This window comes from Maylandia zebra, linkage group LG1 (genome assembly GCF_041146795.1).
Source record: "Maylandia zebra isolate NMK-2024a linkage group LG1, Mzebra_GT3a, whole genome shotgun sequence".
Lineage (NCBI taxonomy): Eukaryota > Metazoa > Chordata > Actinopteri > Cichliformes > Cichlidae > Maylandia > Maylandia zebra.
This window is the reverse complement of record NC_135167.1, coordinates 8,249,547-8,263,856: the sequence shown is the minus strand read 5'-3', so window position 1 is coordinate 8,263,856 and position 14,310 is coordinate 8,249,547. Positions and strand designations below refer to the sequence as shown.

General features: G+C 39.6%; 1 protein-coding gene across 1 annotated transcript; it reads left to right on the top strand.

Annotated features, from left to right (window-relative positions):
- Positions 1 to 5,479: 5,479 nt before the first annotated feature.
- Positions 5,480 to 11,161, top strand: larp6a (La ribonucleoprotein 6, translational regulator a). The gene is made up of 3 exons (XM_004539722.5): positions 5,480 to 6,355; positions 8,034 to 8,232; positions 9,657 to 11,161. The coding sequence occupies exons 1-3, from the start codon at positions 5,520 to 5,522 to the stop codon at positions 10,749 to 10,751; spliced, it is 2,130 nt and encodes a 709-aa protein (XP_004539779.1). The 5' UTR covers positions 5,480 to 5,519; the 3' UTR covers positions 10,752 to 11,161.
- Positions 11,162 to 14,310: the final 3,149 nt, after the last annotated feature.

Sequence of the window (14,310 nt, the reverse complement as noted above, 5' to 3'; positions counted from 1 at the left end):
CCTGATTGAACATCTCGTGAAAGATCTGAAAATGGCTGTGCACTGCTGTTCCCCATCCAGCCACATGGAGTTTGAGAGGTTCTGCCCCAAAATAGGTGTGCATTCTTGCATATAAAGCTCGTTGCATCATATGCAATAATTGTTGCCAAAGGTGCTTCAACAAAGTACAGAGCAAAGTCGGAATACAAGTTATATTTTTGTTTTATTCTTGTAATATCGTAAACAGAGGGTATTTTGCACCTTGTCTTTATCCATAGATTTACCAGTCTTTTCACTCTAAGAACCATTTAATCCAGGGGGTGGTTAGTCAGCAGCCTTGCCAAAACAACAATTGTCATAAAATAGATTATGATGTATTTTCAGCCCTTTTTACTCTGGCAGTAATAAGCTGTTGCTAAGTGAAGACAAGTCCAGATTCATCAAAAGGGACATCCCACACACTGCCTGTCATTGTCTATTCATGAAGCACAGGCTGACACATATGATGGGAGGTGATGAACAGTTTGAGTGGCAGGCCATATTGACAAAGTACTATTTAAATTTAGCTCTATATAGACAGATATTTGGTGCTCTAATTCAGATTGTTGTTTCCTGGACAGAAAACAGACACAGCACCAAATTTTTGTTTTGCAAATTTCTGCCATTACATATTTTGTTAATACATCAAAAGTTTAAATTGGCCAAAAAACAACTACAAAAGATTATAATTATAGTTAACAAAGATCAAAGAGGTAGATACGTCCACACATAAATATGAAATGAGTACAGCTTGCCCTCAAACATTTGAAATGTGAACCTGAAAATATCACATTCTGTATAGGTCTGACATACAACACAGCAAAAGGTACATATATTGTTGGTTGCCAGAGAAACGTATACCCTCGGGGGATGTGTTTTTTCATCATGAAACAACAAATAATCAAAATATAGTGTAATTGTACCATCAGTGCTGATTTGTTGGCAAAAGCACAGTGTGGCCTTTGCCTTGACTGACAGATGAAATCTAGATATACAAACATCATTTCTAAACATTCAAAAGGAAAAAAGAAAGAAGTGTGTGTATGCCTGCATTTCTCATGCTGTGGGGATATATAACAGATCCCCTTTAGTCATATTGAAGCGATCTGCCTCCCTGCTACGGACAAAAAGCAACCCCCATGTGCGTGTACATGGTTACAGTGTAGGGCGAACACTTGGGTTAAAGACAGAGAGACAGAAAAAAAGAGAGAAAGATTGCAACGGGGTGACTGAGTTCGCGTCAGTTTTTCTTGTCATTCAAATCGGTTAGCAAACATTTTTGGTTAACCCTTAATAGCTGAAACGATTTATGTCACATCACAGATTGTGTGAAATTAAATGAACGTGACAATGAGGGGTTAATCATTTTAAACATTTATTTCCTTGTGCTTCTTTAAGTATAACTGTAATTCTGTCTTTTTGCCTACAGACAGATTGTATGATCCACAGTATCATTATATGTTACATAACAAGGTCAGTGTTTGAAAAAAAAGTGTAATAAGAGAAAACACACAGTGTAACAAAACTGAAAGAATTACTTTAATGTATGCATGCCCAAACAGCACTTTATTTGTCATGTGGATTGGAATAAGTGGGGACTAGCAGGGTTACAACCATGACTCATTTCTTCAAACAGGAAAGTAAAATAGAAACATGAAGGGGAAAATTTGCCTGGTTGTTCAGCACCATTCTTTCGATCATGTGAAATCATACCAATAATGGCAGGGTCTGCTAAAGAGACGAGCATTAGTGTACATCCTTACATACTTAAAACAACAACAAGACAGCAACATCAAAAATAGCAAATAAGGTTTTCACAGTGGTACTCTTTCTATTTAAGAATCTTAAACTCAGGTGGATATACTGCCCATCTGAAAGCTTTCTCTGAATTAAATGAGTCATTTTAAGTGGTTCCTTTGCTTTTAAACATTTGCTAGTGGCTGTCAGGCTGCACAGCTGTGCTAACATAAATATAGTAACATTAGCACCAGCAACAAAGATAAAGAACAGGCAATGTGGATCCAAATGTCATAGATTTAGGGGAAAGGTCATGGGGTTACACAAGTTTTTAGGGTAATGTCAGTTCAAAATTTCATCATAACCCATCCTAGAGCTGTTGAGATGTTTTAGTCCAAAGTAATGAAACCCAGAAACTGACAAAACAACACTGACCAAACAGGAAATGTCAAAGAAAGTGATTGATTGATTGATTGATTGATTGATTGATTGATTGATTGATTGATTGATTGATTGATTGGATCTTTATTTTGAACATGTTGAAAAAGTACAACAACATAGAAGTAAAAGAGACAAATAAACAAAGCAAAACAAAAGGAAAACGAGCAACCACAACTACAAATAACTTTCATGTTCAAAAAGGAGCAGGAAGAAGCACAAGCTTATTTAATCCCACCCCTTTTCCACTATCTAGTAATCAATAGACAACAGAAATACCTCCTTGCAATTACATTATATGTTATGTGTTTTTTTATTATAAATTTTTCATATATAATATACATATATGTTTCTATCTATCCATACATACGTATATACACATACACACATTTTCAATAACCCCAGTAAGACCTCAAAGGATACACAACCTACAGATATATATACCCATACCAACATACCCGTGCACCCGCACACACATGAAAATATTAGACAAGAACATCCTATCAAATCTCTACCTCCTCCCTGTACCCTGTAAAAACCATATCCTTAAACCTCTTTTTAAACTGTGCCATGCTCGGACATTGCTTCATATCTTTACCTAGTCTGTTCCACAGCTTCACTCCACACACAGAGATGCAAAAACTCTTTAATGTTGTACAGATACAAGGATGTTTTAAATTTAATTCCCCCTCAAATTGTATCCCCATTCCCTTTTAGAAAACAGTTTTAGAATATTGTCAGGAAGCAGGTTTTTTATTGCTTTATACATAATTTGTGCAGTGAGAAAATGAACCAGATCTGTGAATTTTTGATTTTAATAGAAAGTTATGAGCATGACTGACCTCTGCTTTGAGGTCATAATACATTGATATATTTTAATAATATGGTAACATTTGTCTTCTGAAAGTAAATCTGTAAAAATCTAAAATTGAGAGGTTTCAGTCCTAATGACTGGTTAATAAGGACTCACACAGCATCAGGAATTCAAGCTTTATCTTATAAAATCAATGCCATATTGGGTTGGATTTAAATCAAAGGCTGGACAATTAATCACTGGTGACAGCACATTTGCTTCCTTACCAGAGCCGAACCTTTTCCTTTTCATTACTCTATAACTGAATACCAGAAAATTATTGTCTGGTTTACAAACCTGCCTGTGGGTATGCAGGTTTTTGAGGCCATGGCACCTGACCTATGGAATGCTCTTCCCGCTCACATGAGATTTGCTGATTATACAGACTTCAGAAAATTAGCTAAAGGCATATATGTTCACTGGGGTATTTCAGTAACATGTTTTATATCAAGTCTGCTATTATGCAGTGCACATTTTGTCATTTCATTGTTATGCTCTTAATGTTGTTTTAATAACTGTGCAGTTTTGAAATCTATAAATATGTCTGTATCTTTTAAATTGTTTCCAGACTTTGTATGCATTAGATTACTTTATATACTCTGTTTGTGACTAATTTAAATGCCCAAGTGGGATTATACAAGCAATCTAATCTAATTGAAAACAGAAAAGCTCAAAAAAGTGGGAAAAAAGGAGTGAAAAACTCTTTAAATTCCCTCTTTCATGGTTAATGTTCAGTTTTCTTGGTCCAAGAAGTAGAAAATACTCATGATGAAAGATGAAAGAGTAAGATGTGGACAAAAAAGGGGCCTCCAATCAAAGAGTTCTGATTTTTGAAACTCCCCATAGTTCTTTTTTACTTTGTTTTTGTTATGAGATGCAGATGAATCATACAGAGCCACTCCAATCACATAAACAAGATTTTTTTGTACCTCATTGTAAATTTTTTGTAAACACTATAAAGAGATGAACAGATGTTTGAAAAAAGAAATGAAAGTGGCTATGTATGCCAAGGAACAATTATAGTTAAGAGGAAGTGGACTGCGGGATTATTTAGAGGTTTTTACCATGAACACAATCACCCTAACAGTGTTTTCTGACTTCTGTTTCACAGAAAACTTTTCTAATTCACTAGATTTACAAACCGAAAAAGACAGAAAACACAAATGCAATCCTGGGTATTTCTACAAACTGGCAGGCTCTCTCAGTTGATCCTAGCAGATAAGCATACAATAAGACACTAAATGCTTTAGATTATTTGTTGGCAAACTTTTCTTTCCTTTCTCTCACTCATTGTCTCTCTCCTTCCCCCCTTCTCTCCCCATGTTGCATTGTACACAAACTGGAGCACTGTATGGCATGTGGTGCAGAGAATGAGTCAGACTGCCCACCAGCTGTGAGCCTGGCTTGCCAGTGGGGAGGAGTAAAGATATTTCACGCAGGGCTGCATGACATCGATGTGGGTGATTTGCAGGGTTATTAGCTGAAAGCCAATGGCTAGCTGCAAAAATGGACCTCAGGTAAAGCCTATAAAAAAGTGACCATATGATTATAATTATAATATTCCAGCTGGACACCTACATACATTTCCTCTATAACAGTAATGAAATCAGTGACTCTGAAAATATACTTTATTCTTATTAAGGGCTCAGGGCCTAAGTCAAAGAACAAAAAGTTTCACTTTTATATTACTAGTTTCATTAAAGAGCAAGCAAAGTAATAATTACAACAGAAGTATGGTTTGGTAGGAAATGCACACATTTTAAATAAAAATGTTAAATATTTACTGTTTTTTTTTACTTACATCAACAATGGTCACTGATATTGGCAATCATTTTTGGAATTAATATTCTTTGGATTAACTTATGGTAAATGGCCTGTATTTGTATAGCGCTTTACTAGTCCCTGAGGACCCCAAAGCGCTTTACACATTCAGTCATCCACCCATTCACACACACTGGTGATGGCAAGCTACATTGTAGCCACAGCCACCCTGGGGCGCACTGACAGAGGCTTATTTCAAATAAAATTTAACAAAAAGTAAAAATCCTGACATGGCTTCGAAACAGTATATTGCAATAACTTAGCAGGAAAAAAATCTATAACAAGAACATAAAACTGTTTTTTTAAACCTTAAACTGCCAGTTCAGGGTGGATTTCAGTGGGCCCGTACATTTGGCCAGTTGCATACAAATCTTGAATACATCGTTTTTGAATAAAGTATAACAGAATAAAACAAATATAACGTTTAGTTATCTGTACTTTTAACCCCTTGCCGCCTCTACCGTTCCCGAGCGGCTACTGTTGTTCAACTTTCCTGCTTGCTTTGGGGACATGTACCTGTAAAACTTGCCTCCTGCTTGCCACTACACGCTAAAACCCTATTATCCAATTAGCAGCGTTAGCGGAGGGGTTCGTCCTTGGCACGCCAATTTTCCAATTAGAAACACGTGAATTTGCTCCCCTACTTAGAGACATGTGGCCGGGACGTTCGCGTTTTCGCAGACTTAGGCAACACTCTGGGGGGGAAACTAAAAATCAAAACATGTACGCTTTGGTGAACGCCTTCATGCGTTGCCTCTCCTTTCTCTTGCCTCCTTCTTGGCTTTGTGTCAGCTTTTGCTTGTGGGTTGGGAATGAGTGCGAAGAGACGCTACAGCGGCCCAATCCCAGAGCTCGTTTCAAAAGCAGAGAGCCTCTTACATATGAGGAAGTAAAAGCAGCAGCAGAAGCAGAAGCACAAGGAGGCTCCAGACCGTCGGTCTCACCAGGTCCAGACTGCGTCTCGCTGGCTGCTACAAGCCCCGCTGCTCCTAAGGGCCCTTCGTCGGGTCTGATTTGGATAGGGGGTCTCTGGCGAGCCGTGGAGCGCGTCTTCGGAGCCCCCTGGGTCCTTCTCCGCCATCACCTGTGCCCGAAAAGGCGACGTGCAGCTTTGGGCGCCCAGTATCCTGTCTGTGCCTTCGAGTCGGGTAAGATTAAAAGCTTCCAGAGAGGCGCTGCTGCTGCTGCTAAAATCGTGGACGTGAAGGGACCGGGTGAAACCACCTTTACTTATTCGAAGAATATGAGCGGGTCCGTGGGGGTACCCAGTGTGAACTCAACGGAATGCGCCTCGGATGCGTCGGCGGAGCAGGGCATCGATGAGGTAATTACCGTGGACCAGCTCTCGCAGGAGATGGGGACGGTGACGATAACAGTGGCCATTCAAGCGGCTGAGGACGAGGAACCCGAGGAAGTGACATCCAATAATGCTGACTTCCTCGGAGGTAGCTGTAGCGAGGACGAAATCGGAAGACATGACAAATCGAGGTTTGTGTTATTTGCTACTTTAAGTTAATTACCGTAATGCCTAGTGCTGTGAAAACTCAAACTAACTAAATCCTATCCTACACGTTAATGTGAAACCTGTTAGTTTATTTGTTCAGTTCCCTCCAAGGAAGTTCAGCAAGGTTGGAAGTAAAACAAGTGACTGTGTTAGTTCTTACTGGAACCCCACGAGTGTCTTTGTGCTCTGAATTTTATTCTTAAGCTGATGATTACAGCACGGGAGCAGCTTTGGCACAGTTGGACTGTTTTGTTTCAGTATAAGAATGCCACTCACATGAAAGGCTATTGTAGAAATGTCACAAATTCCAACAGGTGCATCACAGGCACAACAAAACCCGGCAACGAGTGCAGTAGATGAAAATAGATGCTTACAATTGGGAGTGTAAATCCTCACAGACACGGGTGAGGGATATTATTATTTATTATTATTGTCTTTTGGGTTGGAAGTGTTTAACCACCAGTAGGCAGCATCATAGCTATAAAGCTAGACACCTGAGACGGAGAGATAAAGGATGGCACCTTCACTTTAATCTAATTCCCCTGCGTCATGGCCTGCTATTTTTATCCTCTGGCCTATAAGGTACCTACTTGAACTACATGCACAAAGAGTGAGTCAGTGGTAGAAAGGCCAAAGGGGAAAATAAATCTCTTTCTTCATACCAAGCATTTGTTTACTTGGAGCTACTGAGGTGTGACCTGTGTGACAAAGGGCTCGGTAACGCCTGCAAGCTATTGCTTTACAGCACGTTTTTCACACAGCTGGTATTTTAAGTGGTTAAGGTCTAGGAATCGTTTTTAGGACGTGTTAAATGTAAGCTGTTGGTTTGTTAGTCTAATATTCCTCCTGCATTCCTCCAGAGAACTTGTGTAGAGTGACTTGAAAATAAATGTATAACTATCGAATAATCTCTTGCGTTGTCTTTGCTCGTGCCTCTCGTCCTATTATTTGAGGAATGCAGGAAGGTATTCTCTTCTAAATTCTTGTCGTGCTTTATCTGACATCCTGGGGAAGATGTGGGCTCGTGCCAGCTGTATGGTCAGTGGGCTGGAAAGCTGCTGAGCGAGGGTGTGTGAGGGAGGAGGCTGGAGGAGGTGATGAGTCATCCACAAAATTTCATTCAGACCCTCACTCTAATCTGTAAGGCTACCTGACTGTGCAGCTTTACGGCAGCTGTCAGGGTGCTGTCAAATTATGCCTCAAAGCTTCAGTTATGCACTGTTGATACCAGCTTTTGTAAACTGTGTGAAGTTGATGTGGTGAACCACCATATTCTATGTGGGAGGGAGAGCCTGTGTCTCTGGCCTTCAGATGGAGAGGTCTTGGCAGTTTCAGGACTGGTGGGACACTGGTGTAAAGGTCTGGCACTGAGGCATGGTGACTGTGGCTAGAGACGCAGCTTGTCAACTGCTGAAAGAAAAATCAGGAAGGAGGGAAGCAAACGGTCAAACGCTTCTCATGCCAGCATGTTGTTTGAAGAAATGACAGGATAAGATTGTATTACTGCCAAAAACTTGTAAGCCTCTGGCTTATTGTATTAATGAAAGTAAAATGTGTAACAGTTGTAATGTTGGTGGTTGAGGATATGAAACATTCTGCTATTTCGGTAACGCACTAAAAAAGGTTCTCTGGCCATGATGCACGTTATCTTCCCACACACAGTGGTGCCGGGACCAGCGGAGGAGAACTGGAGGAGGAGAGCTGGCAGCCCCCGGATCCAGAGCTTATCCAGAAGTTGGTTACTCAGATTGAGTACTACCTGTCTGATGAAAACTTGGAGCATGATGCCTTCCTGCTTAAACATGTCAGACGTAACAAACTCGGGTTTGTTAGCGTCAAGTTGCTCACGTCCTTCAAAAAGGTAACGGTGGCAAAATTTTGAGGTAGTCTAGAAACACGGCAATGTCTCATTTCAGTACACATCAAACTAAGGTGGGAAAGTACACATACTCTTCTGCTGCTGGCTAAAACATACACATCACATACTAAATTTTATACTAGAGACTCAGAATTATGTCTTGTATTACTATAGCCAGTGTGTGTTGCGTTGCACATTGTGATTTATAGTTGACCACAATGAATAAATTAACTTTTAAGTAATGCTGAGAGAAAAGGTAGTCTTAGAATTGAAATATGGCTAAAGATGAAAGTCATTTTTATCTCCTAGTGACAGAAGCTTGTGAGAGCTGAATAACAATGACTGGCTGCTTCTAGTGTCAGCATGACTAGCTGTTGCTGTTTGGTGATATTCTCACGTTAATTCACAACAGCTTGTGCTAATTTCAGCTCAATTCAGATGTGTTGTCTTTTTTTTTTTTTTTTTTTTTTTTTTTTTTAGATCTGTCTGCACAGATTAAACCTAGATTGTATTCATGATCATTCACACATTTATTACCCTCTACTCAATATCTCTGTATAGAATAAACTCTTGACAGATTACATTGGCCAGAAGAAAAATATTGATGTGCATTTTCTAAAAAAAAAAAAAAAAAAAAAATTCTGAATTTGATGAATAAAAATCTTTCCAGGTCAATATTTTTAGACTCAAACAGAATAGTGCTACACTTCAAAATAATTATTTGCCTTGCACTTGGTGCAGGCTCTGTTCTGAAAAAGCAAACTGTCATGACTGGTTGCTTCTTGCAAACAGTTTGAACAGCAGGTGGGTGGGACTGTCCTGATGACATCCAAAACTTGTACCTGAGAGGATCATATTGACATTGTTTTGGTTTTTTTTTTTAATGTAATAAGTATACACCTGTGCAACAGTACATGTGGTAGACGATAAAGAACATCATACTCCTTACTCTAGTCAGTTTAATTTTTCCTTCGGTGCAGTATCAAGCAATGTACAGTACTTGGGTAGTGACAGCTGTAGACCAGTTTAAGGCATAGTGAGATACTTTAACAGAGTACTAGTCACTACACGTTTGGAATGTACTATATGGCAAACTGACTATAGTAAGGGATGAGCACTTGCTGATTTAATCTGATTCAACCATGAGCTCAGAATCACTGAGCTAAAACATAAGTTTGGGCAATATAGTAAAGTCAGAATTTTTGGCTTAAATTAATGGGTATAATTAGAGATTTAGGAAGTATGATTAACAAGAAGCTGTGAAACATTCTTAGTCTATCTTGGTGACAGACTGAAGTTAGCGTGGCCATTTTTACTGAAGCTTAATAACTCATAATTAAAGGTAGTTTCACTGAAATTGTGACCCGATGGTCACTGGGTATATGACTGTAACAAAGATGTTGTTTGTTTGTTTTTTTTTCCCCCAGGTGAAACACTTAACTCGTGACTGGAGAACCACTGCTTATGCTCTGAGACACTCAAAGATCCTTGAGCTGAATGATGAGGGGCGTAAGGTGCGACGTAAATCCGCAGTACCAGTCTTTGCCAGCGAGTCACTGCCCAGCCGCATGCTACTATTAAGTGATTTGCAGAGGTGGCCAGAGCTGGCTGCTCTCACTAAGGATAATGGAAGTGCTGAAGGAGGAGCCACTCAACAGGAGCAGCTGATGAAGCTGTTACTGAAAGCATTTGGAACATACGGTGCCATTGCCTCTGTTAGAGTCTTGAAACCTGGAAAGGACCTGCCGGCTGACCTGAAGAGGCTGAGTGGTCGCTACGCTCAGCTGGGCACTGAAGAATGTGCCATTGTGGAGTTTGAGGAGGTGGAGGCTGCTGTTAAAGCCAACGAAGCTGCAGGGAGTGAGAACGGAGGACCCAGTTTACTGGGGTTGAAAGTGGTTCTGATTGGCACCAAGCCGCCTAAAAAGAAGGTACCAAAAGAACGACCTCGTGAGGAAGGAGGGATGCGGAAAAGCCGCTCTCTAAACAGCCGGGTACGAGAGCTTCAGTATCATGGGGACGACTCTGCTTGCAGCTCTTCGGAGACAGAGAGCACCCCTACATCTCCCAGATTGGCTAGAAAATCCCAGTCGTGCAACAAGCTCAGCCCCACCACTGCAGGCATTAGCTTCCAGAATAATCACCTGAGTCCAAGTATGTCCCCACGTAACAGCCCCTGGTCTAGCCCTCGTGCTAGCCCGTGTTCTCAGCGCAAATCTCCTCATTCCCACAAGTCTCCCTTAGCTGTTGAGGGTAGACTGAGCCCTGAGTCTGGACGTCGTTGGGCAGATTACTCCTCAGACAGTAGCCTCACACCTTCAGGGAGCCCGTGGGTTCAGCGGCGGAAGCAGGTGGCATCACAGGAAAGCAGCCCTGTCGGCAGCCCGATGCTGGGTAGAAAGATCCAGAATGCTGATGGCCTGCCGCCAGGAGTAATGAGGCTGCCAAGGGGTCCTGATGGAACTCGTGGCTTTCACTGTGTGGCGATTGAGAGGGGAAAGACTGCTGCTACTCAGACTTGATATGTGGAGCCTCATTATGTATTCGCTGACCCCCCCCAGAAATAAAATGAGATATTGGAAGTTTAAACAGTTCTTGGCCATGTTGCTCAAGCCCCACCCCACATTTCAGACTGTGTAGATATATAATTTTTTTTTTTAGTGCATCAGTTTTGAGTCTTTGTTATATTTTTATACAACATTTTGAGTTACCATGGTAACATTAGTGATTTACTAATGGAAATTTGAGTGAATGTAAATTAATATTGTTTTGAGAGAGAACTTTGAATACACCACTGACGTGAACCATGCCACCTCCATTGTATGAGAGCTTGTTCTACTTGGGGTAACCTGGGGGAAAGGATTCAATTTTTTTTTCTTTTACTTTTTTTTTTCTTTTACTTTTTTCTTTTTTCTTTTTTTTTTTTTTTTTAAGTTGGGGGGGGGGGGGGGGGGGATTGTCTTGTCCTCTTGTATGTGTTTAAAAAAGGAAAAAAAAAGATCTTGTTTGTGGATGGCGTATAAATGTGTAAGTCTCACAGGCACATGGACTTGATAGAGATATCGCCATATGCCTTTTCTGTGTCTGTCTAATGTGAGTTCCATTTTTACAAACTACTTAAACTGAGGCCATAATTGCTCCACTGCCACGAAGATTGGAATGTTCAAATTGGACATTATTTTTGTAAATTTGTTTTATTTTTATTTTTGGTACACTTGGTTGGAAAGGTTCTCCTTATCCCTATACATGTTCAGCAGTTAGCTGCTTGATTGTTGCTGCTTATTTTTTTTTTTTTTTTTTTTTTTTTTTTTAAGTTTTACTTCTCCTTGCCATGTTTTCATCAGTCTAAGCCCACAATGAGGTTTGAGGGATTTTCAGGTCGGCCAGAATAGATGCTCTTATGTTCTTGCCTTTACATCTGAGATGGGGTATTTGTACACTGCAATTCCTATTGTACAAATAAATCACTAAATATGCACTCTGCCTGAGTTCTTTTTGTGACATTACTTTTGGTCATTTCAAATGAACACGACTAATCTTATTTTTGACTTCAATATGTGAGCAGGATTAAGTGAGATGTTGTTACTGTGCCCAGACTGTAGAAGCTATTCCAAACTTGGAAAGCAAAATTGGCTCATTCAAGTTGTTGGTTTTTTTTTTTTGTTTTTTAAATGAATTGCACAGATGGGAGGATGATGACATTTTTTGGATTATTTGATCCTATGACTTTATCATTGGATGGATATATAACAAACCATCTGAGAAAAGGAAACATGGGGGGATTATTTTAAAAAATGCAACATGTACTTACTAGACTACTGATCATTTATTGTATCTTGCTATGGTAATATGCAAACTATCCATTGAATTTAGATTAAGACAACCTTTCATACACATACCATTCATACACTTAACTCTGTCAGGTCGCACAGCGACTGCAAGTGAACGGCTGTTCTCGAGTCTTTCCGCAGCATCTTAATTAGAGGTTTGGATTCTGAAGTGACTATTGGACAGGATCATTGTTTTAGTACATTCCTGTCTAAATTTGGCTTGGTGATTGGTGTTGTCTGCTGGGGAATATCACATCTGTCTTCTTTGTACACTGCAGCATGGTCCCCCCCCCCCCCCCCCCCTGATTTTGTCTGTTTGCTCAGTTTATGTAAACATTCTTTTACAAGCCTTTCAGGGTCTGCTATGGAGAAGCATGTCCATGTTGCTTTCCTTATACAGTTACATTTTTCCTGCAGATGTTCCTTTTCTGCATTTTACATACAGATTTTATGTATTTGAAAATTGCTAGCCACTCAATGACTACAAAAACAACTTCCTACCACAATAGTAAAATATCAGAACAAAGGAGGCCAAAACCAATTGTTTGTCCTCAATTCAGATATTTCAGAGCTTTGTTTTCCCTTTTGCACAGATAAATCATCTCTGCTCATTTGTATAAAACTAATTACTCCATTGTGATCCCATGTTGTTGCAAAGCCAAATGAAAAGATACAATGGTGGGTATTACTTTTTATGAGCAATGTAATTTGTGCCTTGTCCTCAGGCGGTTTCCAATAGTTCTGAGCAACCATTTAGATATGAAAGAAGGGACCGTGCTGTTGGATGCTCGTAGAGCTGTTACGACTTTTAAATTCATGTGGTTGCATCATTCTGTCGATCCACGTTTTTGTTAGAAATCTTATTTCCTGTAGGAGTAAGCACAATGGGAGGACACAAGTGTTGGATGCAGAGGTTCAGGGACTATGCTCTAAAATTCAGAGATGCAATGGGACTAAGTGGGGTTGCGTAAGAGAGGGATGAATAAACTTTTGTTCTCTTTGCATGATTAGCAATTCAAAATTAGGAAGTCGTGATACTGTCTGCCTTAAACAGATAATATTTTGGCTCAACTCCATGTAACTGTTAATGTTAGCAGTGAGAATAATGACTGTTTGAGAAAAGTACCACAAGATTAAACTATTATTCTCATATGATGATTCTCTATAATAACCATTAGGGAGAGTTTCATACTTACACCAAATAGGATAAAGACAGATAATAGAAAAACCAACTATCACAGGGGCCATTATTTGTAATTGGGCAGTGTGCAGTTACATATGAATAAAATTATTTAGTAAGGTCATTACGCTATTTATTTAGGACTTGAGAGAATTAGAAGGATGTGGAGAGTACATTTGTTAAAGAATAAAACTTCACAGCTTTTCATATGTATTAAGTATTGTATAACTTTATGTAACACCACTGTGAATTAAGCAGTATACTGCTGAATTACTCCATCATTGCATTGCTAGTTATTTTACATGGTTTTAAAAGCCTATACCATATAGTCATGTAGTCATATTGCACACATTTACACCATTACCTATCTATGCTAAACCCACTGACTAATTGTACCCATCAAGTTCACAGTCCAGATAAATCCATTAATGTGAGTATGTAACAGTACAGCATGATTCAAACTGAGGTAAGGCTGGAGCAGTCAGTAGGAACAAATATTATCAAGAGTATATTATGGATGCAGAGTTGAAAAGCCTCTGGTTGGTGTTTAAATTACAGCTCTCCAAGAAGAAATAATCACTAGACGTCTCCTCCTCAACTCAGAGAAGATGACAAACACTTACATCAGTCTGTGGGAGGGAGCTGTAGTGACTACGAGTGGGTGGAGTAAAAACTGGGGAACTAGAATTAGGGTGGAGTAAATTTATAACGCTCAGCAAAGCAACCAATTGGAAAAGTCGTATCAAAGCCCAAGAACCTGCTAGAAAGGAAATGTTTGGGTTTTTTTCCCCTTTCTTTCATTTTTTTTCAAACCTTGTTATGTAACGTGGTTGCATATATATTTATATCAATTTTAGAATTACAGCCTAATGCATTAACTGAACTAACCATTACCCTCTGGATAAACATTTTAGCTACAGTCCCCTGCAGCTATTCAGTGCCTTGTTTATGGGCTCTTTAATGATATTTTATTAAAAGGGGAACATTGCCTGGCCACTGCATTACCCTCCTGGTGTCACAAACCTGTGGGTAATGAAGGTTACTGGCACCTTTCACTGTTTAATTATATAT

Coding starts and splice junctions, on each gene's coding strand:
- larp6a (XM_004539722.5), top strand. CDS start 5,520: ATGTGGCCGGGACGTTCGCGTTTTCGCAGACTTAGGCAACACTCTGGG. Junction 6,356..8,033: donor GGAAGACATGACAAATCGAG/GTTTGTGTTATT, acceptor TCCCACACACAG/TGGTGCCGGGACCAGCGGAG. Junction 8,233..9,656: donor TGCTCACGTCCTTCAAAAAG/GTAACGGTGGCA, acceptor TTTTTCCCCCAG/GTGAAACACTTAACTCGTGA.